Consider the following 14784-nt stretch of genomic DNA (forward strand, 5'->3'; position numbering starts at 1 on the left):
GCTGCCTTTCACTGGACTTTTCCGCGGCAACAGCCACGTAACCTCCAATTGGAATGAGGACAGACGCCGAGGCGCTCAGGCAGAAACAGGAACCAGAGTACGTACTCTAACTCGCTACGTAGTAGGGCTTCGTCACCAAATGAACGATTCGTTGTCATTGACGATCGTGTCAACAAACTTTATCTCCTGATTTAAAACAAGAACTTGGCCTCTTTCCACGCTCTTTGTCTCCTCTTCTCGTCATCTGGCTGCTTACAGGTTGAACAGGCGGTGTCCAGGTCACGCCTTTCAGCTGCATCTTTTACCTACCTTCCCTTCGTAGTGGCGAGCTTGTGCACGTGCTCAATAGCCACATCCATCAGTCAGTCAGTCAGTCCATCTACAACCTCTTCTCTCCCTTGCACCATCGCACTCTCGCTCGACAACCTTGCTGAGCTTTTGCGCACCGGCTCTGGCATTCGACATGGGCGACCATCCCGACGGTGCGGGAACCACGCAGACGCCTCCGTCGACAGGCGAAGCCTCTAGCGTGGTGTCGGGGCAGACGACAAGCTCCACGGTCCCGCTTCGTCGATATCCCGACGATGAGGAGGCTGCTGTGCCATATCGAGACCACCCTGAAGGAACTTACCATGACCTCGCCCATGACCACGACGATGACCCCCCTCCGAGCTACACCGTCGTCGACAATGAGGGTCCTTACCCCAACCCGTTCGACCTTATTGGGTCCAGCCTCGGACTGGAACCTTTTAGTGAAGACTCGCATCACAGAACCGTATACTACCTCGACAAGCGTCTTGACACGGACCCGACTTTTCTGGAGCAGCACGTCAAAGACCTGGCAAAGGAGCCTCCTCGACCATATGTTCGCATTCAAGGATTGCATCGGGAGTCGAAGAAGTCGGGCAAGGAGCGAGAGGACAAGAGCGTGGTCGACTTTGACTTTCACATCGACTTGACACCCCTGCTGTACGAGGAAATGGCTACCCGACGCTCCTGGGAGAGATTGCTGGCTGTCAATAATTTTGACAAGGTCCGTCGTGGGACCGTCATGACAACTAGGGCACCGGGTTTTGGAGGCAGTGGACCACCTGAGGATGGTACACCCGGCGTTTCTGAGTGGTGCGAGCGTTACTGCAGCAGCAAAGCGGGCCTCAAGGCCTTTGTCCTGGAACGCCGCATCACGGGCTGGGACTTTGCTCTCGTGGGATCCAAGCTCAACAACCTGGTGAGGGCGACAAACTACCGAGGTCAGCTCAACATTACGTTCCCGACGACACATGCGCGCGTCGAGCTGTACAACGACTGCCGCACAAACCGCTGGCGTCTGACGCGGTGGGTCTCGCTGACCTTTTACTTCACCTTCCTCTGGCTCTTTTCGTGGCCTTGGCTCGCGATCAGGACGAAGTGGTTTGAGACGGTCTATGTTGAGTGGCCCATGAGCCAACCCGACAGGCAGGGCACGCTACGATACGCGTGTATGAGTGAGGATCGATGGTACCGTCTATGGCGCCGTCCGATAGAGCAGGCGGTGCTGGCACGGCGCCAGGGAAGACTGAGCCAGGACGATATCGACGAAGCGTACCACGCACCGGGAGCAGATGACTTTGCCAGAGGTATGAGGGCCGGTTTGGAGGTTGTGCAGAGGACGTTTGGCTGGGGAGGCGACGTGGACAGCACCTGCAACTCATCCTGCAGCATCAGGAGCTGACGAAATAAGTTTCCTTTTGTCAATTGTTTTTTTTTTTTTTGGCGCATTGTTTGATCACCACTCCTTTTGTTGAAGCGTTGGCGTACAAAGTTTGATCTTGAGAGAATGCATGATTGCTTGGGGCCAGCGGCCAATACCAGAGCCGTAACACCGCTGAAGCTTGGGTGTAGAGTTTAGTTGGTGAAAGAGAATGCATACCGGGCAACGTGTTATGATATGGGAAGAAGTTGGTTTGGGCAAGGAGTTTATTTAGCATGGTTTTGATAAAACAAGCTCACTCTGATGTCATATTAATCAGTTTATCAAAAAGATCTACACCATTCACTGTACTTCACCTGACACTCGTCAATCAATGGTTGTTATCCGGTCGGGAGGACATTCAAGATAGGACGTCAACTCACTCGAAGTAACACTAAAAGAAGAGAAGACTTTACCTAAAGAGCCCCAGAGAACAGAGAAATATTTCCATGAGATGCAATCATTATTATTATTATTTACAATCTCTTGGCTTCCTTGTTATCAAGGTCAAGCTTTTCCCAAGACCACTTACCCTCGCTGCTGCAGGGTAGGTGACTTACCAAGCATTGCCAATTGCTTATCTTATCATGGATCCCCCACCCCCCACCATCACTTCACTCATTACGAACCTGTAAACCATCCCTTCAACTCAACTACCCGTTCTCAGGACGAAATACCAGCGAAACCAGAGGCAACAATGGCAGAGGCAGAGATGAGCTCTGCGTCGAGGAGGATTCTGGCTGTGGCGCTGGAGGGCGAGACGACTATTCTGTCGAGTGTGGTTAAAGGTGAGTTGTCCTTGTATATCCGAGTTACCCATGATATACCTTCACTCACTACCCAATGAGTGAAGGAGTCAAACATTCTCACATGCAAAATGCACAGCAGAGACTGAAACTATATAGACCTCACTGGATCATCCCCTTCAACGCCAGCAGATCCCTCACTCTCACTCGCGGGAACAACACATTCACTGCACCTCAAAACACCTTACTACACCACCACAGTCCCCATCTGGCTCGACCTCATCTCTTCGCCCTCAGAATGGTCTTCTTCCTTTCTCTCACCCGAAGCCATTGAAGTCCTTGCCGTCCTAGGAGGTGTCGTGGTCATCTTCACCGCCAGCCCCGTCTCTGCCGAAAAAGAGCATCCCGGGCGGAGTCTCATTGAGCATGTGGGCAAGGTGCTCAAGCAGGGACTGGGAGGATGGGATTGGGATGGTGTTGGTTTGGCTGTTGGCGTAGGAGGCGATGGAAGTGAGGAGGATTGGGACGAGATCTGCGCCGAGGCTGGACTGGAGTTTGTGTCTGTCGGTGGCAAGGGCGACACTGGCCGCAATGAGTTTGGAGGTATGTTCTCGCTCATACCGCCAAGGGCATGACTAACAGATGAAACAGAAAAGACAGGCATCGCACGTGTCAAAGAGGCTCTCGAGGCAAATGACTGGTCTCAGCTCGAAGTGCCACTATCAGACTCCGACTTTGGAGACTTTGAGACAAGTTCCGCCAAAGCCCACGACGATGATCACGACGACGACGAACTGGACCCGCAAAAGATGGGTTTCGGGTTCGACAGGTCCGACTTTGAAGGGCTTCGTCGTGCCATCTGGGAGGCCGGGCAGGACAATGAAGAGCCCTCGGAATCGAGCAAAGAGGCTGGCAAGAAGGACAAGAGTTCAGAAGAAGCAGCCACTAGAGGAGGTTTCGAGGATCTCGATGATGATGATATTGCCAAGGTGGAGAAGATGATGAGAAAACTGCAGGCTGTGAGAGAGGCAGGCGAGGGAATGGGAGAGGAGCAGAGGAAGAGGATGGCGGCGAGAGCTGTCGAGGAGGTGATGAAGGAGTTGTAAAATTGAGTCAAGCTTGGGTTGTTGAGTGTCAAGAAGGCAATAGATCCAAGACTTTAGCAAGAAGAGGACCCCGAGAACCGTAGTGGAATATCCGGACTCTGTCATACTGGCCACGCTTGACATATAACTCTGGTTCCCCGTGAACTGGCTGTCATATCGGAGACTGAAACAGGCTGCATGTCTTTCGAGTCGCCTCCGTAGGGTAGTTGTCAACTTTGCCCACAATGCTGCCACGCGTTGCAAGCGCTAAGAGATAGACATGCAAGTATCTCATTGTAAGCTCGGCAGTCTTCAAACTTCCCCGGAGCGAGTTCCCCGAGGCGAATTGTTGACGGAGCCGCTCGACGTCATAGGGAGTCTTTGACTCAAGTCCAATGCTTCACAGACCACCATGATGAACCTGCGTCGTCCTCATCAGGCAGGCCCTTCAAGAAGGATTATCCGCCTTGGGCTTTCACAAACGCCTCGACAAGGTCTGCTTGTCATGCTGTTACGCGACAGAGTAACATCGCTCGACCCAAGAATCGCGATTTCGCCATCCGTCCGTGGTACCGAATATCCTGGCCTCTTCCATCTCTCTGGACCGTCCGACGCACTGATGAATGAATAGACTTGAGCAACGTAAACAGTTTCACCTTGCTTTTGGAAGCACCAAGCTGCCGGTACCATCAATGTTCAGTCAGCCTCGTATCCGCTCTGACAGGTTCACAGGCATGACCTTGCATCGACGTTGCTGACTGTTGCTGCGCTCTGCTTCGTAAGAGAGACCTTTCAGGAACCTAATCGTGTAGCATTACTCGGCAGTGAGGTTTGATAAATGGTGTTTATGCTCATGCATGAGCACACTGCCATTGTATAATGCATAAGCAAACATTGCGAGACCCCTTTTTAAACGTCCAAGAGCCTCCTCTGGGATCGGCGTAGATCGCTGGATCTGGATCACGAAACTATTGTCAAGTCCCTGTCCCGGCGGCGACTTTGTTTGAGTCGGGTCGGTCAGGCGAGCGAGCGTCCGAGAGGTAAGAAACCACTAGCGTCGATCGAGCCTCGGGGGGCGTCGCCGCGTTATGCAAGGGGGGCCCGTCCGAGAGGCTTCCAGAGCTGGCCTCATCCGCGGCGTCGACCGAGATGTCATAGTCTGGTGTTGGTCTGTCCGGCTCTTCTCCTATCCAGAGTCGGCTCCTCGACCATCAGCCGTCGACACTGTTGAGACAGACACCGTCCGTGGCTGGAATGGAGCAACCCCAGAAGCAGGCAAGGGTCCGACGTTTTAACCAGATCGGGGTGTCAGTCGAGAAGCATTCTCAAGTCCACGACGCCCGTCTTGCCATCGACACGCTGTCTCCATAGCTCTGCTTACCATCCGTCCCACGACTTGCAACCCTTGATTGGCACGCCGTCCGTGCATCGTGCCAGACAGGGGAGCGACTCACGTTTCAGCGCGCCAGGCTAGGAACGTGCTCTGTCTGTGCCTCACCTATTCTGTGCTACGTACGACTTCCATTTAGCAGTCCGTCACGTCGTAAACCCACGGTGGCCAGCATCAGCCATGCCTTGGGGAAAGGATCCGCTGACCTGGGCGTGTCAGCGAGGCTTTGAAGGAGCCTTGGTTTCTTCCCTTGGTTGGTCATGTCAGGCTCTAAGGGAGAGCTGAGAGAACACCTCCTGAGTGGTGCATGTTGAGCCGGCTGCAGTTGTCGAGAATCAAGTGGCCAAGAGACGCGCTCAGCGCGCTGTCATCCTTGTGTATCCGCCCCAAAGGTTGCCGCCATTGGACGTTGCCTCTGACCCGCCATGCACAACCGGAAGGAGAGTACCCGATGATTGTACAGCAGTTTGGTGAAGAACAACGGCAGCAAATGCCTGCAAGCCCTACTCGCAGCCTGCTTGGGCCAGACTCGATCGACAGTAGGGTTTCTCGAACTGTACGGAGGTACCTGGAGCCCCTTCTGCTCCTTGCTCATGCCTCGCCCGTGCCTCAGCAAGCCCCATTGTCGTGGTCAATAGTATTCGTAATATTCTCTTATTTGCGCCTCCAACTGTATATACTTACTCTTCTTTCCACCATGTATGTCAAAGCAGACAAAGAAATTGTTTCCTTGAAGATTGTTGATGCGCTGCTCAGAGGTTGCGTCCACCGCAGCCACAGCCACGGCGTGCTCGACTGCATGTCGCACAACGTGACAAAAAAGGGGTCACGCTCATGCCCCAAAGATCCCCCGATCTGTTCCGCTTCGCTCTGGGCCTATGCAAGGCGGGAAGCTGAGTCAGTTCGCGGGGCATCCATGCCTGACTGCAGTCAAACCGTTTCCCAGCGGATATGAAAAGGCCTCCTTCTTGTCGCCCCTGTGCGCCGACCACTGCGCACAATCACCTTGTCCGTACGATCCTTCCGGACGAGAGACCACGACGCAGTGAAAAAGAAAAGAGGAACCGGCATCTGACGGGGCGATCGCACACCTAAACTCGTTTGGGCGAGGTAAAACCGCAACACGATGTGGATCTGTTGGCATGTGGCCGCCTGGCGGAGACGCGAGTCCGTCTTGGTTGGCTGCTTGATGATGCTGATCCTACAAGGTACAAGGGTTCGAAGACATCGCAGGGGTCCAGGTCAGGGGTAGCGGCCACGACCCGGCAAACGGGAGAAAGAAAACTCTCATCATGATTGTATGTGCGAGATGTCTGATGTTTTCTTCCCCTGTTGGAACCGCCTGTCCAACGCTGGGTGAAGCACCAAGTGGATTCGACTGGACAGAGAGTCTCAATATTTGGAGCCGGTGACGCTGGTCTCCAACACTGTGAAGAGCTCCAAGCACCAATGAGAAGCTTGGTGTGAACCGTGGGGATCTATGTTCCCCAAATAAACTCTTTCAGCTTTGGTCCTGTCGAGACTCTTGGGAAGCAGCCACAAACGTTGAGGCGTTGATGGCGAGCAAACGGCTTCCGTTTGCCCAGATGGCTAGCTCGCTATCGCGACCGTTCGTGGCTGGCCACAAATAGTGACTGCTAGAACTGAAGCCATTCCCTCGACTCCTTCTTTGACGCCAAGTCTCTGAATCAACAGATAGCCCGGCCAAATGGTCACGCCCACGTCGGTCGGCAAACGCTAGATTCCTCAAGTCGTGACCGACTTTTGGAGCTAATGTCAAAGGTCCGAAGAGAAGCTCCAGGCTTGTGCTGTGTTCTCCTCCCAGGGGAGAATCCATGCCGATCGCAACTCATCCTGAAAGATCCTGCAGAAAGACCACAGTGAAAAAGGGGGACATTGAGAGGCTACGCACAGTAAGCCTGGGCCGGCCGAGTGGCCCGCCGCATGACGATGGGGTGCGAGACTACTGCAGGAACAGGGTTCTGGTGCACACCTCGGACGGCGGCTCGTGAGCGTGCAGCTTTGCAAGAGGCGCCACGACCTGTGGCATGATCCTTCGACTGGTCTCTGGTCGCGTCGAAGACTCTGCAATTGTTGTGAGCGAAAAAGTCGCGGCGGATGCACAGCCCCTGTGCTGATACTCGTACACGCTCGCTCTTGCAGCCTGAAGCTTGTACAGCAAACTTTCTCGTCTACTAGTTAGCAGCAGGCGCGCTTCTTGTCAAGGTCCCCGTGTCGAGGGCTTGGCAGCCCCCTATTCCTAATTCGGATCCCGTCCGTTCGGTCAGGCTTCGGAGGGTTGTCAGAGACACTTGGGGTCTGCAACGTCATGATGCGTGGACTGCGCGGCTACCGGTACTTGCTGGTCCCATGAGTCAAGAGTAACCACAAGGCTCGCGAGGCTGACTAGGAGTAACGAGTAACATGGAGAGTCGCTTATGGCGTCCCCTGGTCAAGCAGTAGAATGCGAAGCAGCTGTTGGTTCAACATGAGTGATAGCATGATAACCGAGGGTCGTACGGCATGTTTCTCCCTTCCGTCGAAACTTTTTGTGGGATATCTCAGTTGTTGGTGGTCGGCTGCTGGGGGCATGTGTCAGCCACCTCATGGAGTAGTCCCCATACGGCACGGCAGAACGGTAGGCACCACCATCCATTCAGAACCTGACCAATGTGTGGCACTCTGGAGAAGGATTTGGGCGAGGAGGGCAGCGTGTGTTGTCTCACCAGGAGCATTCGCCTGTCCTATGTCGTAGTTCAAGGTCATGGGGCTCTCAACGGGCTGCTGACAGTAAAAAGGCTAAAAGAAGCCAAGATTCTTCAACAGCAAGTGCCGAGCCGCGATGCAGTCAGGTCTCGAGAAGGGACTTGTGTGTGTATCGAGGTCGAAGCAATGCACCCCCGCGGCTCCGTCCACAGCACATGTTGGATAACGGGGAGCGCAAGGTTTGCTCCGACAGACTCTGTCATGTTTTGCGGGCCTGCTCTTTGGGATCAGCACTCACACTTTCCCGTCGGATACAGTAGCGGATATCTCGTGCTTTTCAAGCGGGACAGCCAAGCAATCGTCTCGCCACTGCCGGCCTGTCACTTGTCTGTCGACTGAGGTTCGGTCAGATCTTGATTATGAGCTGCCAGACGAACCTGGGTCGGGTGACAACGCGAGAACTGCCGCAGTTTAAAGACGCTTGATAGTGACGCTGTATGTCTCGGCGGGGGTCAGCGCACAGGCACAGAGGGCCAGAGGCTTGACGCAAGCGAAGTCGCCCAAGATCAAGACATGACGGGCTTCGCGTCACACTCCCTGTGACGGAGGATAAACGGAGCTGGCGGATCGGATGGAGAGTCCAAGGATGAATTTAGCGAGCTCCGTGGATGTGGTGCGTTTATGCCTCCCCTTTGGAGAAACGGTTCGAGATAGGGCAAGAGCGAACGGTTTCGTGGTTTCCTATTTTGGCAGGCAGTGATCCAGACAGTGTGTGTCACAGATTGGAGACTGTAAAATCGCACTGGGCTTGGGGCATCCTGAGCATGGGTACGGCCAATAAAAGAAGAGGTTTCAGAACATCAACACCCTTTCCAAGCTCACGTTTGGGGGCCAATTGCTTGGTGTGCTCAGCACGCATAAGACTGGGCCGCACTGTGCTCCCGGCGCGTACCTTGCAGTAGGCTGTCTGGGGCATGATGCATCAGGCCTTCCCCCTGACGCAGGTACCGTGCGACGATACCACCCGGACCCGACTCCACCCCAAACTCTCGCTCTTCCTCTCCACTCCCGTGCTGCCGTCCGTCCAGACGTTCCGTCTTTTCTCGCCGCGAGCTTGCGCCTTGGGCTTGGCTCTCTCTGAGTCGACAACAGGGTCAATCAGCCCTTGCCGGCCGGGTCTGCGACTCGCACAATGATTCCTGTTGCATGACAAACACCCCGGTCCTGAAGTTTGGAACAAGAACGCCAAGCAAGTCCATAACGTCAGACTCGTGCTGGCGATGCACAGAGGAGGAGGAGGCCCACAGCCGATAACCGCTTTGTGGAACGTTTTGCGACGGAATCTCGAACAGCGGGTAGTGAGTTCAGGGAGAAGGGAGGAAAACGGAGTAGACAGAGGCTGACTTGCGACAAGACACCAGTAAGCGTCCCCAGCACGGCGGGAACACGGGCGGCCAAGAGACATGGAAGCACAGAGCACAGATCACCCAGGCACAGGCACAGACAGCAGGTACAGAGCACGGTCGAAGCCTTCTCCTCCCCGACGGCAGTCTCGCGTGGGCCCCTGGATGGCCTCCAGGATGGATGCTGGGGTTTCTGTTGGCTTGAACGTATGCATGCTCTGCTCAGCTCAACGCTCATGTTTGGCTTGTTGCACCTCGCAGCGCCCATCCTTCAGGACCCTCTCCAAGACATCGACCAACTGCGGTCAGCGGTCAGTCTGTGGCCACACTTTCAACAATGCTTGGATGCCACCCAGGCCAAAGGCGGCAACGAATCGACATATCCTGAGGCTAAGATGCCCCCAAGTGACGGTCCGAAGTCCGAAGCAGTTTAGGGCATGAGACGGCAGATACGAATAGGAATCGAATCGGCCGTGACCGCCTGAATGGATGGACGGATGGATGTCTTTGTTCGGCGCGTTGGGGAGCTGGGATGTTTGTGGTGGTGTCGGATGTGGACTCCAAGCAAGCATGGACGGGTCGAGTGGGTGTGGACGCCCTCCCACAGTGGAGACCTGTGTGCGCGCCTAGTGGCTCTCGTCAGTGGCTCGTCAGTGGCTCGTCAGCGAGTCTTTGCGCAGCTGGCCCGCTATGGCCTTCCACTCGCTAGCCTGGCCCTCCCTCGTGCACGTCGTGTGGGCTGCGTGCAACACGGTCGCGTCTTGCACAAGGAAGGGGCCTGCTCAGTGGTGAAAAGGCTCTTCAGGTGAAGTGCTGATGTGACCAGGCTAGCTCGAGGTGCAGAGGGCGAGACACGAGACAAAATTCCTGATTGTGGACGACAACTCTGTCTGTCGGTTAGACTCAGCAGCAAAAGTCTCCTGAACAACTCTATTCCAGAGACAGGGCTGAATAGGAGGTCAGGTCGAGCAACAGATCCATTGCCCAACTGCGGAAGGTCTGGAGCTCCGTCGACGGTCGTGGTGCTGGCTGACCTCGATGGTGTTAGCCCCAAGTGCTTGTGCTGGGCTAAGAGTCAGGTTGGCGTCGGGCGTAACGTGCTCTGGGGCGTTGATACGTGTGAGAGAGAGTTGAGAGTGTGTTCCAGCTCACTCCGAACAGTCCAACTTTGGGGGCAGCGGGACCAGGGGGGCCAACGCGGATCTGTGAATGGCTCAAGCCGGCGCTGGCTACGTCGACTTCAGGGCTGCAATGCGCTGCACCCCCTAGTCCCTAGTCCGCGACAGGATGGGACCTTTTCTGCTCAGCGGCGCTGTGCTTTGCAACGGCCGCTGCCCGTTCTGGCGCGTTAAGTTGTTGTCTGCCCTCCACTGAGGTGCATCGCGTCCAGTCGGGCTACAGAGGTACCTGGGGCCAAGTAACTCTTTCAAGCCGCCTCTCAGGTACCCGCAACTCTGTTCCTGTGCCTTGCCTGTTCCTGGCGCCAGATGCAGTGCGGAACAACGGCCCAAGGTACCTTCGGAGGCGTTTTGGGGAGGTCCCGTCTCTTTTCTTTTTGCCAGTTTCTGGTCCTCTTTTGGTGTGTGGTCCCCTTCCCGTCTCCCCACGCCCACGACGCGAGGTACCTCTTCCACCGCCACAGCTAGGTACCTCTGCCTAGGTACCCGACCCAACTGCCCGCGCCCTCCTCTCCCCTCTCCTCTCTGGCAGGGCCAGGCTCCTGACGGCTCTTGTGCTTTGAAGGCCTTCCCCCCATCCCCATCCCCATCCCCCCGTTTCTCTTTTTCCATCTTGCATCGCCAGTCCGCTCCTTGTGACCGCTTCTTCCCCTTCTTTCGCCCTCGCCCTTTTTGTTCATTCATTTCTTTCCTTTAAGTCACTCTCTTGAATTATTCCATCTTTAGCCAACTCGGTACCCGTCACTCTTTCCGGGACCGTTCCTTTCCTTGGGCTTGACTCTAACATCTCGATCCTCTTCGCGACCGAAACGTTTTTGTTCCAACGTCGCCAACGTTCGAGACCACCGGCCAATCCGCCTTATACGATCCTGTATCTTTATACAGCCTCCCCTTCCAGATATACGGAATTGGGACCACACTCATTACTTACCACCAATCTACCATCATTCTCTACGTTCCTTGTACCGATCACTGTCGACTACTCGGCCCCGTCGCTGTCTCATCCACCGATAATACTCGTCGCCACTTGACACGCCCCTTCCAGTGGATCAAGCATCCTCGACGACATCCGGTTGCAATTGCTCCGACTCGACACACCAGTTTCGACATTCGTTTGAACCCATTTTATAATCCAACAAGAGGGGATTGCCTAAAAGCGATCATTTTTAGCAACAATGGCCACCGAGGTTGAGCAACCCGTGGCTTTGTCCACTCCTGTCCCTGGGGTTTCCACCCCCAACTCTACCACCTCCAACTCCGTTCCGACTCCCGTTTCTGCCGGCATCAAGAAGGAGACCCCTTCTCCCTCAGCAAATGGCAGTTCCCAATCAAGACGGCCTCCCCGCAAGAGCACCCTTACTCAACAGCAGAAGAACCAGAAGCGACAGCGCGCCACTCAGGACCAGCTGACAACTTTGGAGATGGAGTTCAACAAGAACCCTACACCCACCGCTACCGTCCGTGAGAGGATTGCCGAGGAGATCAACATGACCGAGAGGTCTGTTCAGATCTGGTTCCAGAACAGGTATGAGTGGATTTTGCGTTGACCCATTTGCAGCCCTGCTGACAGTGAGACAGGCGAGCCAAGATCAAGCTGTTGGCCAAGAAGAGCCTGGAGACGGGCGAGGACATTGACTCGATCCCCGAGTCCATGCGAGCCTACCTCGCCATGCAGGCTATGGAGTCTGGCAAGGGACTCGGTGGAAGCTATCTCGGACGAACTGGACTCGTGCCTTTTGGCCACGGCAACATGCTCCTTGGCGGTGACCAAGGCGGCCAGGGCAAAGTTTGTAAGTTGCGATTGAGAGTGTCATGCGTAAACAGTTCAGTGCTGACTTGTACGCAGTGATTCACCATCTTACTTGCCGGTCTCTCAGCATCGGAAAGTGGACTCGCGTGGGACAGAACACGATGGATCTCATCATCTTCTACTCTCCTGACAAGTGCACCATGACCTACTACATCAATAATGAGCAGGCTGGGTACAAGATCGAGTATCCCTTCTCACACATCAAGAACATCTTCCTCGAGAACAGCGAGGGGGATCCTACCAAGCTCGGCGGGATTGTCATTGAGTTGAACAGACCCCCGAACTTCTTCATGGACTCTTCGCCCACCACCAACGGCTTCTTCCAGTGCGGCGACTTTACTGAAGACCTCCAGGCCACCCAGTGCCTGGTTCACCACCTCGGCGGTAACCCCAAGGTTCTCAGCGGCCAGCTTGCCAAGCTTGTTTCTCTCGAGTCCTTCATGAACCGCCACAACCCTCATCCCTTTGGCGACCCTCATGCGCTGTCCGTCTCGGCCCCTGTCTCGCCGACTGCGCGTCCTTCGTCGCAGCCCAGCTTTCAACCACACGTAGGCATGTTCCAGGAGCAATGGGGAATCCACCAGATGCACTCGGGTATGCGTCCTGGTCCTGCCGGACACAAGCGCCAGCGTAGTCGATCCGTCCCCGGCCCTGTCGATTTCGCCATGTTCCAGAACCAGCCGATGCCCTCGTTCTACATCCAACCTCCCGGCGAGATGGCTCCTCCTCAGCACAACCCCAACATCTTCGCCCCTATTCCTCAGCCTCCCACCACCAACATGGCTCCCAACCTGCGCATCGATACACAGGCTGGCTTTGGCTTGGACATGCGACAGTACCCCATGTCGGCTACCACTGCGTCCCCCGCCGAGTTCCCTCCCAGCCCAGGCTTCTTTCCACCTGGCCCGGATCCCAACGGCATGCCCCAGTCGAGCTACAACACACCTTACAGCACCGGGTTCCTTTCGCCCATGGTCAACCCTGACACGGGCGTTCCGACATCTGTTTCGCCTCTCCCCTTTAACAGCCCCGGCGAGCCGTCCATTGTTGAACAGTCACCACCCATGACTATGATGGGCCGCCCCGGCTCGGCTGATCTCTACCCCGTCAATGACGGATCGTGCGCTGTTTCCGAGGATGGCACGAGCCTCAACGAGATGTATTCCAAGCACACCATCAACCTGCCGATGCACACCGCATCGCCTGGGTTCGGGCACCAACAGGCTGAGCTGGACATGGACCAACTTGTCCAGTTCGATGCCGTGGACCCTGCAAGCCTGTCCCCTGAGACAATGCCCCAAGTTCCCCAGTGAGCTGGAGGTATTGTGATGCTTGGGTCAACGATGTGTTTCTTTTGTGTGTCTCATATCAGGGCGTTTGCGGCAACTTATACCATTGGGATCTCCTTTTTCTCGTTTCACGCCCATTTTCGGGGTGGCTTTCCTCGTTAACAACTATCCTCTCCCCCTCAAACCATTACCAGGTCTAATACCGACTGTGTATCAAGTCTGGTTCTATTCTCCTCCCCCAAACCACGGCCATGATGAACTTGCATGACGATACAATTCTTGGACATCGGTCATGTATGTCGGGCACACCACAGCGATCGTACATTTTCCGTTTTTTTTTATTACCGCGTCGATACTTTCGAATTGAATCTTCTGCCGCGATTTGTTTATTTCCTGGGTGGTCTTGTTCAACATTTTTTTCGGCGAGAAGTCTTTTGCCATGGCGCTCAGCCTTTCATCAACCTCGATGGGCGTTGCCTGACCACCGCACGTCACCATCTTGGACCTAATCTATACGCACACATTGTTACTGGAGAAAATAGGGGGCTACGATGTTTTAATCCGTTTCTTGGTTACTCTTTTCACTGCGTCATGTCGGATATTGGGGAGAAAGCCCAGGAGGCTTGGCTAGGGTCCTTGGGTCGTACTTAATGGGGGACTTGGCTTTTTTCTTTTTAACTGTCTGAAGGTACACTGCGAGTACTCAGTGGAGGTTCATGAGCAGCTGGATTGCTGTCCGCGATGGACGTCGGCGAGACGTGCCGTTGCGGAGAAGCCTACAGTTGGACACGAAGGTATGGACTTGGTCGAGGGTGGAACTAGTTGGCTATTAAAAATGGGTTTCATGTTCACTTGAATGGTTCCTTTGCTAGCTGTGATGTCTTGTGTGTTGAGTCTGTTGACTGAAGTGGTGACGACGTCGTGGCGTTGCTCTGAGCTGTTGACCGCGTTCACCGTCACTTTTGAAGCGCCTCCGCCGCCGGATTGCTCGGAAGTGATATCGTACTTACTTAAAAGAGGGACGACGTCAAATGCTACGAGGCGCAGCCTCGAGTGATGGCGCGATCGGCAGACAACGGGCGCACAGTGTTCTGAGTTGACTGGGCCGTGGGTTTGCGTAGCGCGCTGTTACGACGATGGCATTCCGGTATGTACGGAGAAGAAATATATGGTTCGCGTGGAAGCGGCTGAGCTTGCTAGGCAAAAAATGGAAGCTGGGTAAAGTGTCTAGGGCTGTCCGGCTGTGGGGAACACGATACCGAAAGCGAAGGATTGCGCATCTATATCTAGTTGGGCCTTTATGGCTGACCATGCTCTAAAGCCTCGTTATGAGTTTCAGGAAGAATAAACCGTAACAATAGGTTCCCATCTCCGGTTTCAGGGTCAACACGAGCTTGATCGATTGGCGACGAGACACAAATGAATGGTAGGACACGGCTTCGAGATTT

At 54.8% G+C, this 14784-nt stretch overlaps 3 protein-coding genes across 3 annotated transcripts; all 3 read left to right on the forward strand.

Annotated features, from left to right (window-relative positions):
* Positions 1-739: 739 nt before the first annotated feature.
* NECHADRAFT_5512 (uncharacterized protein) lies at positions 740-1669 on the forward strand (the record flags this gene model as incomplete). The annotated part of the gene is made up of 1 exon (XM_003046907.1): positions 740-1669. A coding segment is annotated over one exon (930 nt), but the record flags the coding sequence as incomplete, so codon positions are not given.
* A 757-nt stretch (positions 1670-2426) lies between these two features.
* On the forward strand, positions 2427-3581 carry NECHADRAFT_95305 (uncharacterized protein; the record flags this gene model as incomplete). Its single annotated transcript, XM_003046908.1, has 3 exons — positions 2427-2517; positions 2635-3078; positions 3127-3581. The coding sequence occupies 3 exons, from the start codon at positions 2427-2429 to the stop codon at positions 3579-3581; spliced, it is 990 nt and encodes a 329-aa protein (XP_003046954.1).
* A 7831-nt stretch (positions 3582-11412) lies between these two features.
* NECHADRAFT_46180 (uncharacterized protein) lies at positions 11413-13360 on the forward strand (the record flags this gene model as incomplete). The annotated part of the gene is made up of 3 exons (XM_003046909.1): positions 11413-11762; positions 11816-12027; positions 12084-13360. 3 exons carry the CDS (start codon positions 11413-11415, stop codon positions 13358-13360), a joined length of 1839 nt encoding a protein of 612 aa, XP_003046955.1.
* Between the last annotated feature and the right edge of the window lie 1424 nt (positions 13361-14784).

The sequence above is a fragment of the Fusarium vanettenii genome (assembly GCF_000151355.1).
Source record: "Fusarium vanettenii 77-13-4 chromosome 8 genomic scaffold NECHAsca_17_chr8_1_0, whole genome shotgun sequence".
Classification (NCBI taxonomy): domain Eukaryota; kingdom Fungi; phylum Ascomycota; class Sordariomycetes; order Hypocreales; family Nectriaceae; genus Fusarium; species Fusarium vanettenii.